The sequence below is a fragment of the Sinocyclocheilus rhinocerous genome, unplaced genomic scaffold, assembly GCF_001515625.1.
Source record: "Sinocyclocheilus rhinocerous isolate Xijiao unplaced genomic scaffold, SAMN03320098_v1.1 scaffold857, whole genome shotgun sequence".
Classification (NCBI taxonomy): Eukaryota; Metazoa; Chordata; class Actinopteri; order Cypriniformes; family Cyprinidae; genus Sinocyclocheilus; species Sinocyclocheilus rhinocerous.
Window position 1 is genome coordinate 597,036 of NW_015632715.1, and position 14,693 is coordinate 611,728.

The 14,693-nt window shown below is 38.5% G+C and overlaps 1 protein-coding gene and 2 long non-coding RNA genes across 3 annotated transcripts in view; 1 reads left to right on the plus strand and 2 right to left on the minus strand.

The window, feature by feature from the left end:
* Window positions 1-4,639, plus strand: part of LOC107742776 (uncharacterized) — an 18,331-nt gene extending 13,692 nt beyond the window's left edge. Inside the window, exon 3 of the long non-coding RNA XR_001640340.1 lies at window positions 4,583-4,639. This is a non-coding gene — a long non-coding RNA (uncharacterized LOC107742776). The remainder of the gene's footprint in view (window positions 1-4,582) is intronic.
* LOC107742775 (uncharacterized) overlaps window positions 1-5,566 on the minus strand; it is a 124,173-nt gene extending 118,607 nt beyond the window's left edge. The window contains exons 1-2 of the long non-coding RNA XR_001640339.1: window positions 5,364-5,566; window positions 5,104-5,167 (exon numbers count right to left, since the gene is read on the minus strand). This is a non-coding gene — a long non-coding RNA (uncharacterized LOC107742775). The remainder of the gene's footprint in view (window positions 1-5,103; window positions 5,168-5,363) is intronic.
* A 5,489-nt stretch (window positions 5,567-11,055) lies between these two features.
* LOC107742773 (TOX high mobility group box family member 3-like) overlaps window positions 11,056-14,693 on the minus strand; it is a 65,545-nt gene continuing 61,907 nt past the window's right edge. The window contains exons 6-7 of the mRNA XM_016555814.1: window positions 14,304-14,384; window positions 11,056-13,359 (exon numbers count right to left, since the gene is read on the minus strand). Of these exons, the coding sequence (XP_016411300.1) occupies window positions 12,640-13,359; window positions 14,304-14,384 (801 nt within the window). The 3' untranslated portion in view covers window positions 11,056-12,639. The remainder of the gene's footprint in view (window positions 13,360-14,303; window positions 14,385-14,693) is intronic.

Consider the following 14,693-nt stretch of genomic DNA (forward strand, 5'->3'; position numbering starts at 1 on the left):
AAAGTGAGAGAAAGTGAGAGAGAGAGAGAGAATAAAGCTACTGCAGAATGGAGATGATAATAGGAAACCACCTCGTTCTAACCAAAGCAATGAATTTATAGCCACTATGACCTTTTCCTTCCCTGGAGATTTGTTGCCATGCCAACTTAGATCACATTTTTTGACATGGTATGAAGTACAGACTGTGTATTTTGTCAAGGCAATTTCGTTTTTTATAGTATGGAGAAGAATTGGGCTGTATGTCTGGGAACACAGTCGACCCTTGCAGGTTTAGTTTTTAAATCTGATATGACTAGTCAGCACTCGAAACTAAAAATTCCTCTTAATATTTACTGTTCACTTCCATACGAGGTCTTGAAGTCCAAGGCCAGATATATTATTTATTACGCCGAACAACTCTTCAAAGCTGCTTGAAATGCCAGGGCACTTTATTAAATGTGACAGCTACACAAATGTTTACCTTACTTTGGAGCTGATTTATACTGTCAGGATAACATTATTTATCCCATTATATCTCCCAGTTTCTCTCTTGCTCGAAGGCAAAGCATTTGATACATCCCCACAGAGCAAAATGTTTACAACATTTAAAAAAATAACTAACTAAAAAAAAAATCCTTAAAACACTGTATTGTAAACTACAGTATGTCATATATGACTGAATTCAAAAGACTCCAATGTGGCACAGGGTGACACAAACAAAATTAATAGAGGTGACTGGTATTCCTTTAACTTTTTCCATCGAATGTTGCAGCCTTGACTATAAATATTCCTGGAAGATTACATTTTAAGATTTTTTTTTTCTTTTATGCAGGCTGCAAAAAATGCGATTCAACATCAGAATCATTTAATCTGATGAAAATAAACCATGACGTTCCGGCACACAGAAGATAGTCCCTCTCCACTGATGTGCAGAAAAACCTTATTTAAAAGAAATGAAAGGTTATTCTGCAGGTTTGAGCTAAACAGATGCTGTTTATCAACACTAATCAGTACACCACCATCATCATCATGCACTCTCAATATTACATAATCAACATGCATGTAAGGTTGATTCAGTGAAGTCCCTGTTGTGTTTGTGCACTCTGCTGTGTCTAATGAATTACAAGATATGACAACAGCACTGCTCAAACAAAAGCCAACCGTACATCACTTCCAATGAAGCCTAATGATTTGAGTTTGCCAATCCAGTGAGGGGGGGGGGAGAAGATGGCAGAGCCAGAGAACAAAAGGGAGAAGTTAATCAGGGCTTGGTCACTTCATTTGGCAGGCTGAGAACAGGGCAGCTGTTGAAGAGTCTCTATTGTATTAAGACTCTGGTCCTCTGCAAAAGATCCTCATCCCCCCCAAAAAAACAGGCCACTGACCCAGAAACACACAACACAACCCCGACAGGAAATGTGTCTCTCAATTCCAGTCCTGGGGACCCACTGCTCTGCACATTTTGTATGTCTTTCTTATCTGACACACTCAGAGCCCATCCACATGGAGACGCGTTCAGCTGTATACGTAAACATTTTGTATCGTAACGGCGTTTCGTTCAGACGGATACAACATTTTGGGAGACAGAAACTGGGTCCCAGAGTGGATAAATCTGAAAACAACACCCTTGCGTTTTCGTGTGTACAGCCAATCTATATATTTTGTGAAACGATGATGTCATCACCCCATGTCTCAGCCCTAGTCAGACACCGCTATACGTCACGTAACAGCAACAACAAGAACAATGGCGGACTACATGCTAGTGTTCGTGCTGCAGAAGCTACTGAGCCTATTATCTTTACTAAAGAAAAAAAAAAATTACTAAAAATATTTGTATACAGCGCGCAAGGTTTATGCGCATACTCCAAGTCTTCTTCTCCGTTTTTAGTGTATCTCTGTGGCAGAATTACAGCACCACATACTGGTCTGGCATGTATACTACATCGTTTCGAGTCGGTTTCAGTGGTTTCGTGTGTACGCAAATATTTCTTGAGATGAAGCTGTGTTTACGGATTTTTTTTTTAGAATGAAGAGAAAAAATCGGATAGGGAAAGCTCTGGCTTTGTGTGGATGTGGCCTCAGTTAATTTCATGGAGCTCTCTCCTAACGAGCTGATGATCTGAATCAAGCATGTTAAATAAGGGAGACATGCAAAATGTGCAGAGCAGGGGGTCCCCAGGACTGGAATTGAGAATTGAGAACCAGTGTCTCAGAGAGCCCAGTCAATCACAGAGAGATGAGAGCCGGGTCAGATTGTGAAACTGTGAATCATGCTGTGGTCAGGAGCTCTTTACAGAAACCTTTTATTGTCCTCAAAGACAACATACACACACTTTCTATTCATCAAACAATCCCCAATAATAAGAAATGTTTATTGAGCAGCGAATCATCTTGTTAGAATGATTTCTGAAGGATCATGTACTGCAGGACTGCAGAAAAGGACGGCAGGAAAAAAATTCTAATTCAAATAGAAATTCTATTCAAATAGAAAAGAGTCCTTTTAAATTGTAACATGATTTCACAATATACACTTTTTAGAGTCATCTTTTTGTGCATTTATATCGCACTAAACAAGTTTTTGATTAGTTTAAAACTAGGTAAAATAAAACAGATTTCAGTTAGTGTGTTTTGTTACATGGATCTGTTCCTTTTACACTTTTCATTTGAAGCAAAAGTCTAATCAAAATCTTCTCATGCTTCCTGGTCCGCCTCATCATTAAGTACAAGCCATCTGTGGTAGAGCGTTCTCAAAAGACATCTCCACTACATGTGTTCTGACCTTTCTCCACAGCCAGCCTCTCTGTTTTCATTTTCTACTGCTGGAGAGAAAATCACAGAGAGCGCTGCCATTTCATTTCTGCTGCCTGGATCATTTTTCTCACCTCTCATATCCTGAAGAACACACTTGCTCACAAGCAACAGAATTGAATGACTAAGTAATGTTTAATACCATCATTATCAGCATCCTTTATTAATTACAAACTCTGTTCTAATTGTGTTTTGATTGCTCAGACCTCATTATTGTTCATAGCGGCAATTAACACAGCTGGTCTATAATAGGAGAGGAGATGGAACCATTCACATATACGGGATCAGTATTATCAAAAACATTATCCATACCCATAAAACAATGTTATTTACTAAGCCCTGCTTGGATGTTTAACGCACATTAATTCAGTCAAACAAATAAATGAGGTCACTAGATTTAGATTTGTCTTTTCTATATATATGCAACAAATATACACACACTGTATTTTTGTTGTGCCCTTGGCTTGCGGCTTCTCTGTGTGTGTACACACATGTACAAACACACACAGACACACACATACAGAAAAGCCACAAGCCAAGAATGTATGTTTCTTAGCTTTATTTGGCTTGTGTCTGTTTAGTTTTCAGTGCTTTTCTGTATATATTCATCAATCATTTAAAGAAATCATTCATTTTGTAACTAAAGGCATTTAGTCTGTATAGTCTGGTACATGTTTTTATGGCATTTATCAAACATCCAATCCAGCTTGTTTGGATTCATAAGATGGAGTGATTGTGTGAAATTTAGGACACTGATGAAAAAATGAGGCCCATATGTTTACAGACGGCTTTTGGGGAGGCAGGGTTAGGGAACCATTCATTTAATAACTAATGGCATTTAGTCTGTATAGTCTGGTGCATGTTTTTATGCCATGTATCAAACGTCCTATCCAGCTTGTTTGGATTCATAAGATGGAGTGATTGTGTGAAATTTAGGACACTGATGAAAAAATGAGGCCCATATGTTTACAGACGGCTTTTGGGGGAGGCGGGGTTAGGGACAAGGGGTGGGGGTGGGGTTCTGTCAACCTTATGTTGATGGATGAACCCTCTGAAGATCATGAACACAGAATTAGTGCATTAGGAGCTGTGTGATAAATAGCCCCAGCACCTCCGCAGCCTCATCAACACAGTCATACACATGACAAATTGAATGGAACCATGAACATAATAAGCCAGACTCAGAGCCGGGGCGACATACATAAACACACATTCACACACTCACATGATCACATCACTGGGGTGGTCGAAGCATTGAAAAACAATAGAGAACTGATTTCGATTAAAACTCATTTATAATGCACGAATCGTATTGTGGTGCAGTCTACTGCAGAATGAATGCAGAGATTGTCTGAAGGACAGATGGTAAATGCTGTATTGTTTAGTGTTTGCTGATTTTAACATCATTTCATCTTATTTGAAACTATTTGTGACAAATCAGCTGCATCCGATGTAATAAAGGTGACATTTGGAGGTCTTGTTTTATAATTATGTACACATATTATTGAACCCCATACAATTTCACATATTTTGTTGACAATATTTCACATCAGGTTCAAAAGAATCTAATTTACATAAATACATATTCTTTCCACGAAATTCCATACTGTTATGAAAGAGGATTAGGATTAAGTTGATGTGTCTTCATGCTGTCTTGCTGTCTACACCTTCATGTGGAATTCAGTTTACACTCTGACCAAACCAAATAACTTCACTAGTGAATTCATCATTGGCTGGATTTGTGAAGTAGGATTCTGAGTATTTGCCTCATAGGTATATAGAAGCAGAAGAGCAGGCCCGGTACTAGGCTCGCTGGACTGGGGGGGCAATCAGAAATTGTGGTAGGGCGGTATATAGAAGCAGAAGAGTATAACCTTTGGCAGATAGAGCATCATTCCTTTATTTACATCTCTCTCTCTCTCTCTCTCTCTCTCTCTCTTATTTTCCCTTTTTGATTATTTTAAGAACATATTAAATTTCTATTGCAAATAGTTAATACTTATCAAAACAGACCTGAAGTTATATTCCAATTGTCATGTAAATTAATGCCTACCACGTGACAAGCAACGTCGTTTCAAAAACATTTTCAACAACACTACTTTATTCTTGAATGTAGTGCATAATAGCCTTGGGGGGGGAATCAAAATGCATTAATATTGTTTTTTGTGTGTCCCTTTTTGTCTAATAAACTGCAAAAAAAGTAAGCAGACTGCATAATGGACTTGCAAGTAGTCCAAAGCTCTCCTTAATTTAATGACTGTTTCTACTTAGATCTCTATATGCTTTTGTAAAACGTAAAGATTAAATATTACTTACGTCACTGGGTCTCCAGCGTGCATTAAAGGTACGCTAGGCAGTCTCTGCGCTACTATAGTGTCACCTAGCGGAAATACAAAAATAATGCATGTTTTCAAACAATCTTTGCAAACGTCCTTTTCGCGCTTCACGCCTTCCCTAAGCTCTTACGGGTCTATAAAAGTGAAGCCATGTCTCAACAGGTAAAAGTAATGTTAGACTATTTTCAATAAAAGGTCTAACATATTAGGAATACTTTTAACTTGAAGTGTATAGCTTACCCTGTCGAGAAGAAGCTCAGCGAGTTCGTCTTCTCGATTGAAACCCAAACATTTCATCAAATTTCTCCATCTTGTAAAAACGCTGCCAATGTTTACCCTTGTCTGTCTCTGAGGATTTTGGCAAGTCTTCGAATTTTGGCTTGCACTTCTGTGACGGAATTAAAGTGCCTAATCTTCCCACTTCGGCTAAACAACACCCTCTGGCTCAGTCAGCTGCTACAGTAGCCACGCCCCAAGCTCTCTCTATTGGCTGCGGTATGCAAACATATAGGTTGACAGGCAGGTAGGACATCCTATCATTAGATTCGAACATTTTATCGAACATTTTATGGTCCTGAGCCCTCACCAAAAAAAAAAAAACTAGATGAATAATTAAAAATAATAAGTATTGTTATTATTTTGTTTTATTATTTTTCTTATTATTATTAAAATCCATATACCACTTATCTTCTGTAGGGTTGTGGAATCATCACATTCCTTACAATTTCATATCCACCTATGATGCAGATAGTATTCTTCACATCAGCTACAGCACATTACTGAATATTTATGATGGCCAAATATGCAAAATAAATAAATAAATAAAATACAAAATGTAAAATGGTGATTTTACAAGCATTTCTATGTTTAGCCATCCTAACTAGTTAATATTTTGAAATGCTGTGTAACATGAACTCTCAACTCATTTTCTCAACTCTTGTTGTCATCAGTCTGACTCATCGGGGCCTTCAAAAGACTAGCCATGAATACTGTTTCCTCTTTCTCTATTTGACAGTCGTAATGGAGTTCACCAAGTTCATAGAGACAAGAGGCAAGATTTACCATCTCACATTTAACTGTTTCTACTGCACCCATTGAAAAGAGCATTCCTCCTCATAATCTGTAAAAGATTTGTTTCTGACTCCCCTTTCATCAGAGCAATGCGTTCACCCTTCCCTCCCTCTCACCCTCTCTCTCTCTCTCTCTCTCTCTCTCGCTTACTTGTGCGTAACCTTTCTCTGCCCTCATTGTTTGGCTTTTGTTTGGCAACAGCTGTTGGGGTGGATTTTTTTTTGGTCAGCTGTGAGAGTTCCAGGCACAACAGGAGCAGATGGCGTTTTGCCCTGCATGAATGGAGAAACGGAGGAGAGGAGCTGAATAGAGTCTCTGAATGGTGTCTGTACAGCACCTGCCTCTTGTAGCTCCACACAGACATCATAGATACATGGCCTGATCTGCTACAGCTTCCTTACTGTCGTGCAGAATTAGACACACAGAGAGACTGATGTAGAGAGAGAGAGAGAGATGGAACATGGCTTGTTGGGTTGTGTCCACATATATTGATTTCTCTCAGACCACTGGAATAATGTGCCGTATAGTAAGTTTGAGTTATTGGACATGACATAGCATGCACATGTAATCTATCACTTTGGTCTCCCAGTACACATTATCAGCTTTGTTGCTATAGTAACATGTGAGCTCAGTAATAGCTTACATTAACAGCCTAAGTAAGTCACAATAAAAAGCAATTTCAGAGAGTCAGGTTTCTCAGAAGAACACAAAGTCCATAGAATACTGAAGAGGAATTGGGAAGAGGTAACTCAGGGGAAACAATATATGCTTTTATATTCCGCAACCGAAGGAGATGGAATGAATTCTCTCTCTCTCTTTCTCTCTCCTTGAAACATCTGTCAGCTACAAAGTTTAGTTTTCTGTCACAACAAAGCAAATGTTCCTCAATTAATGCCAGCTCACAGTGCAATTTTAAAATGAATCTCTACCTGGTCATTAAATAAATGTAACATTAACATTAGTGCAGAAAAATTCCAGTTATGTGCAAACTGTTCTGAAAACCAAATCACATTGTTTGTGTTGGCCTCAGAAACACTGACTGTACAATAAACTATGTTTGGAGATTTCCTGGAAAGACTGTGTTGAGAACTGCTGGCTTTTTACTGCCTGCAAGGTGAAACAGAGTCGTATTTCTGGGCTTGTTCACCCCAGTGATTTTGAAGCAGGATTGTTTGTTTGATGACCTTTAACTCTCGCAGAGTTGGACTTTGAGAGCAGTCAAGAGCTGAAAACTGGGGGAATAAAGTAGTTTGTGAACATCTCACAGCATTTCTTGACTTTGGCCATGCTATTTTCGTTGTAGCAATTAAAAATAAATAGAAAATGCAGTCTTTTTATTCATCTAACCAATAAGAAGTGGCTCAGTCTATGGAATATGTATGAGCTGACTGAGAAAAAGAAAATCTTTTGGAGTGCCGTACTGCAAACGTAACCTATGTATATTCAAAGACAGCACATTAAAATGATTTTAGCTGTGGAGAACAATGAATATAATTTGAAATGATGCTCACTTAACTCCAGAAAGTTCATAATATGTAAGACATTTTATAAAATGAACTTGCTGAAGTTAAAATATTGAGGGCTTCATTGTATTCATCATTCTAGTGGAAGCGTGAAATTTAGCTTCACAGAATAATCTCACTTGACATTAATAGGTGCGTACAAGTATCCTGCTTTAGCGAAAACTACTTTCTGGGAATTTAAACTTCAATTTAGTGCAGTTCTGCTATTTCTGCCAGAGCTGAGAGGGCTGCTGGGAACATCTAGAAACCCATTTCATCTGTACTTGGGAGGAATCGGGATGAAGCATTGCTTTGATACAGTGGTGTTGAAAAGCAAAGGCTGGTGGTAACTGTACTGAGTAAACATATCATGTTCATCTCATTATCAAGGCAATCAACTATAGAAACTAGTACTAATTGTGAAAACAACACTAAAAACATTTTGTGAAAAGAAGCTTTTTTCTTTAGAAAGACTAAAAAAAATAATAAATAAATGAACAGTTTACATCAACTAAAATTAAACATAAATATTAGATGAAAAACAAACAAAAAAATTGAGACGTGTTGCCTTGGTGCTCTGTGTGATGTAGCATAACATTACTAAAATTAAAACAAAATATAAATTAATCAAAAGAAAGAAAAGTAAATAAAAAAAAGAAAAGACAAACAATTGAAAGTCAAGTTCTTTACTTCGCCTCAGACCTAGCTGTTAGCCTATCATTCAGTCTGGGGAATCTTTCATACAAATGTTCTCAGCAGCACCAGCAGGTCAGCAGCACCTAAAGAAAGTTTTCTCTTTCTGACTGAGCGGTCAACATTATTTAAAAAAAAGCTGCCAGGGATCAACAGGATCTTGCCCAAAGCTAGTCAGTGAAACTCTTCACTCACTGCAAGGCCAGGTGTCTGAAGTCAGGTCAAAGGTTGCATGTGTTCTTTGGGAGCTGGGTGGGAAGGGGTTAGTTTTGTTAATGGAGGGCAAACGGCATGGCCTACTGGACAGTGTTACTGATGTTCTGTGGCTAGAGATGACCTTTGCCCTATTCAAGTTCTACCCTATTTGGTTATTGTTGCTAAGCTACACAAACAATGTCCACAGCCAGAAACTCTCCATCTGTCATGACTCATGTAGCTGCTTTATCAGTGATTACTTTATCAGAAACTAAGAAATTGTATCAATGATTACCTTAAATTATCTATCACAAATTATTATTATTTTTTTTTTCATAAGATTGACCAGATTCAATGAGGTAGAAATTCTTGATTGCTAACTACAAAAATGAAGTATTTTCACAACAGCAGGCTTACAGCTTTGTCTTGGTAGAAAGTACAGTATAATCTATGTTAAATATGATATAAAAATAGAAAGTATGGTCATTTCTTTTCACTCAACTAGTCAAAGAGACCACAAGCTACTCAGGTCACACTCTCAGCCTCAGGACACAGACCTTTTGTCACACTGTTCTCACTGAATCTGTGTAGACAGCAGGGTAATGAAAGACACTAATCAATCATTGATTGATATTACAAAAATGGGACATGCACAATGCATATGACCTTTTCCTCTGTGCCTTTAACACAGACTAAATTAAAATGCATGTGCGCACACACACACACACACACTAAGAGTGATGAATAGCAGTGGAATATTAGGTTATATGCAATAAAACTGTCCGATCATGTGACTGTGGTTTGAACTAGATTCTATAGATAGACATCATATGAATACTGGAGGGTAATTATAGTCGAGGCGGAATTTATGTTTGCTTTGAAGAATTTATGGGAACATATTACTTTAAGATATATATTTATTATATAAATTATTAAATATAAATATTTTATATATAAATTCTGTGATTAATTACTCACCATCATGTAATTCCAAACCTGTATAGCTTTCTTTCTTTTGTGGAAAATAGAAAAGGCTATATTATGCATATTCTTATATGGACAAAAAGAGCTAAAATATTCTTAAAAAAAGAAGAAAAAAAAAATATATATATATATAATATATATTAAGAAAGCAAGTCATTCAGGTTTGGAACGACATACGTGTGTGTAAATGATGACAGAATTTAAATTTTTAGGTAAACTATTCTTTTCAAGCATTTAAATAGCATTGTATGGAAGGATTTAGGATATATATATATATTTAAATGAGGTTTTATTATGTCCCTGAAACGGCACATGATTTAATTCACAATCGCTCGTGTGCCGACATCATTGGCTGTTTTTAGGACATATAATCAGTTTTGAAAATATCGGCAAACCTTTATTTATTTATTTATTCATCACTGGGGTGTGTCAGAGTTCCAACCCTTGTTGTGAGATATTTATCCTCACTGAGACCATGCGGATAACAAGATTTACCAAATAACAAGGTACTGCATGCATTATTGATGCTGCCCTCCATGAGACTGTTTGGAATAATAAGCGCTATTTCCCGGCCCCTCATTACCGGCTGTTTTTAAAGGATGTGTTTGGTCGCCATGGACACCACTCTTACATTCTATGCTTAGCAATCTTCGCTCTCTCCCTCCTTCTCTCTCCCCACTTCTTGCCATTGAAATTCAGGGCATGCGGGGTACTCGCTGTTTTTAATTTTCATTTCATCATAGGCGCTTTAAGACGCTTTTCCTGCAGACCTCTCCACTACACCCTCTGACAGAACAGATGCTGCAATTAATCAAAGAGTGAGAGTGTGGGCTTCTCTGAGACACAAAACCCGACTCGAGAGCCAATCACTGCAGCCTCTTTAATGCAAACTGCACAAGCATTCTCAAAATTAACTAATTGGGTACAAAATACAGATTGAGAATTCTATTAATGTGGAACAAGATATGCGCAGGCACACATTCCTTCCCTTCTGTTGCGTTCGGGTGTCTCTGTCTGGTGTAGCGTGTAAGATAAGGCGTTCCACTGTCCTCATGTGCTTATTGTGCATTTATGATAATTAGCCTTCTGCAAATCCTACCTTCCCCCACAAATATTTGTGTCTGGGGGCTCAGGGGTCATTTTTTTAAAATGTGAAACACCATGGAAAAGGAGATCGGTGTGAACAGACATAAAGGAAAACAAATAGAAAATGCACAACATATTTGCAGAAATAAATATAACCAAATATCTGTTTGAGTTGAAAAAACAAATACAACTGTATATCCAAAATAAACAGAATATTTTAAGTACTGATGTCTTTATTTTAAATCTTTCATAACTAACAAGGACACATTGAGGAAATATTTTATACAAAAGTATGGCTAATATCATCTTTGAAATGAATCAGTTCCTTGAAATAAATATTTTTGATTATTTTAATTGCAAACAGAGAGACACAGATAAATATAATACAACATTATGGCTAGTATCATGTTGATGATGATGGAATGCTTCTTTTTAATGTGTTTTTTGGATGGCAAAAATAAAACTTGATGACATTTACGACGTTTAAAAACGGGTGGAGTTTCCAACTGACATGAACTGTATTTGTTTTACTGTCAGGTTTTTAAAAGCAAATAATTTTGAAATGTAAGCAAAAATACAAACAAATGATTTGCTGCTACTGTAACTCATAAAAAAAAAGTAGAAAAGAGCACTATGAGATAAAGCAGGTGACAGTTCAGCTTGCCAACGTCTGCATTTAAAGCCGCACATATTAAAACTTTACAACAAGAGGTATGAAAAATGTACAACTTCATTATCTTTTATCTTACCACTGATTCTTTTACAGCTGGCACAAAATACTTCCATGTCCTTTCTATGATAAAAAAAAAAACATCTGATAAGACTCATTTAACGGCCCTTGTTGAGAAATGTGGGGTATTATGAAATAAAAATACCCCAATCAGTAAACCAACAGCCTAAATTCAGTAATTTAGCTTTTTTGCCCCCATAAAATACGTTTTCATTACACAAAAGAAGAAAAAAAAACTAAACATAACTTATTCAATAAAACTTCTGAGGTAAAGATAATTACAGAGATGAAGGTTTTTTTGGAGTGCTGTTACTACACATGTTGGAGTGAATGCACTTTTGAGGGTTTTGGCCAGAGGAAGAACTCCAAAAACGTTCTCTTCTTTCCTAAGAACACATACAGCAGGTTACAGAAGGTGTTTGGAGACATGAGGACTGAAATGATCTATGGAAGCTTGCCAAATAGTCCAGCAAAATGCCAAGGGTTTTACATCTTTTGAAAATTCAATGGAGACTGCCTGTTTGATAACACGGCACAAGATGTGTCAAACATCACTTGGTTCTAAAAGCAGGATGATTTGATTGAGAGCATCCCAACAGTGACTGTTAAACAGTTTCATCCGTGGGAACGCCAAGAAGGATGATGGAAAAGGGAAGAAGAGAGGGTAGACTTGACGATACACTGGCCAGACAGTGCAAGAGCCATTCAGCATGTCTCTGATGACCAGTTTAGTAGCAGTTCAGTTCATTTCTTTTGCGAAACAGTGCCTTCTTTATAAATTCCCCGTCCACAGAAATCCGGTCTTCTATTTTGTCTGGTGGTGAAAGCGAATCCAACCTCATAAATAAAGCTGTTAAATAAAACTGTCAGGTGTTTCTGTGATCATCTCTGAATGTTCTTCCCACGCCATCATGCTCTGACAGAGTTTAAACTCCACAACAGAGAGAAAGAGAGAGAAAAACCAAATGAACTAAATATACATACAAATGACTACCGGGCACACAAGTCTATCAACAGACCTCCCGGTAGCTCAGCCTATCTTATAGACAAAAAAATCCAGCTAAGACGCTTTGTCCTTTTAACACATATCTTATATCCATCTAGAACAAAGGACAGTTCTTTGTAAAACATTCATATTTCTTACACACTTCTTAAGTGCAACTTAAAAAAAGCAACCTTGTAATGATGCTTTTCAATAACAACTTCCTTCTGGCTTTCTCGTGGAGTCGCGACTGCGGGTCCGAGGTCTTTTGGTTCAGTAGATGCTCACTTGCGACAGGACCTGCGCGTGAGCCTGTACCTGCGAGGGGTGAGGCTGGGACGCAGGAGGGGGCGGCGGGCTGCCGAGAGAGACCGAGTGTGGCGTGCCGGGCGAGTGCTGCACAGGCGAACACTGCGACTGCGGGAGATGCTGCTGCATCTGCTGCATCTGCTGCATTTGCATTTGCTGCTGCATCTGTTGGTGGTGCTGCTGCTGCATGTGGTGCTGCTGAAGCTGCTGCTGCAGGTGATGCTGGAAATGCTGCTGCTGCATTTGCTGCTGAATCTGCTGGTGGTGCATTTGCTGCTGCTGCATTTGATGGTGCTGCAAGTGCTGCTGCATCTGCTGCTGTTGCATCTGCTGCTGCATGGAAGCGTGCTGTGGCTGCATCGGCGGACTCAACTGCGGTGACATGTCCGACTGCGGACCACCCGCTCCCATCTGCCCCAGCAGCTGCGACTGAACGCCGCCGGGCGTCATGTTCTGATGAGCTACCGTGACTGAGGTGACAATCTGGCTGCTGCCGACACGCATTTGCAGAGGTTTTGGGGCGATGGCTCGAGGCAGGGCCTGCTGGAGCGCCTGTGTTGCGGCAGACATCGAGGGGTGCTGGGATAGAGGGGAAGGCAGCACTAGTGCTGGGGACAGGCTGGTAGAGGCAAGAGTCTGCTGCACCGAGCGGATCGTCTGGGCCTCCGCTGACTCTGCGGCAGCCTGAGACAGAAATAGAGAGTGGTCAAATGAATTCTAGTACTCAACAGATTCTTTCTTATTTAGTGCCCTCTTCTTTTTTAGTGCTGATCTGGTGACTGACTCGACAGAAAAGCTGTTCAGAGAAAATTGCTGCTGTCTTACAATTCCGTGATCTAAAGAACTTGCCAAGAGGGGAATTTATATTATTTATTAGCCTAGAAAAAGATCTGAAATAAGTCTTGCACACTGAAAATAACAAACTTTACTGTACTTCAGACTTTCTGAGAAGAAGCTTAATAAATCTACTCAACCGCTGAATCGAGAGAAATGTGATGTTGGTGTCATAAATGTAGCATGAATCTCTAGTACTTGAGTTACTTAGACTTTAACACACAGTACCGCTAAACTGTCTGTAAAATGATCTTAATTTTTTATAAGAAGCAACAAATATGCAAATGTTCCCAACAGCTTGGCTTATACAGTGAGTTAATGAGGCATGATGAATCATAAGAATATCTCATTCTAATTCATTAGCTGTATTGTATTTTATTTTTACACCTCTAGTGTGATGGAACAAACACATTCACAGTCACGTTTAAGTATGCAAGAGAATTCGGTTTACGAAAAATCATATTTTAAAATCCTTTCCAGCTGGTTTTTTAATGCACAATGAAATAAACACTGCTCGTAGTTATAGAAGAACTCCTGTTTTCAATTGGCTTTCAGCTGTCAGTTCTATATTTGGTGCTTTCACTGAAAAGTTTACGGTGTTGTAGAAGGTCTTTTCTTTTAAAAGTGGTTAAGGACTCAAGGTGAAAGCTATCGAGCCTGAATGTGAGCTAAACTATTATTCGGATATAGGTAAATAGAAATATAATAGAAAACATGATGAATGGTGAAAAAGAAATGAAGAAAACAGTGGGCGGTGGTCTGAAAGGAGCCGTTTTAACAGAAATCATCTTCACCTTTGACACAAGGCTAGCGCGGTACACTGCGAGAGCTTTCAGGTACTCCTTCTTTGCTGCTTCTGTTTTGCTTTTGTAAACCTGTGGAGAACAGAATACGTGAGGTGTGATAAACAGATAATTAGCGGAACATTGACTGGCAAGCATGAGCTTCACAACAGGGAGAGCCTGCAGGCTTCATCTTAGCCGGTATCAAATATCAAGCAGTCTGTTAAAGGGGTCATATGATGCTTTTTTAAAGATCATTATTTTGTGTATTTGGTGTAACAGAATATGTTGACATGCTTTAATGTTCAAAAAACACATTATTTTTCAAATACTGTACATTATTGTAGGTCCTCTATGCCCCGCCTCTCTCAAACGCTTCGTTTTCTACAAAGCCCCCTCCTT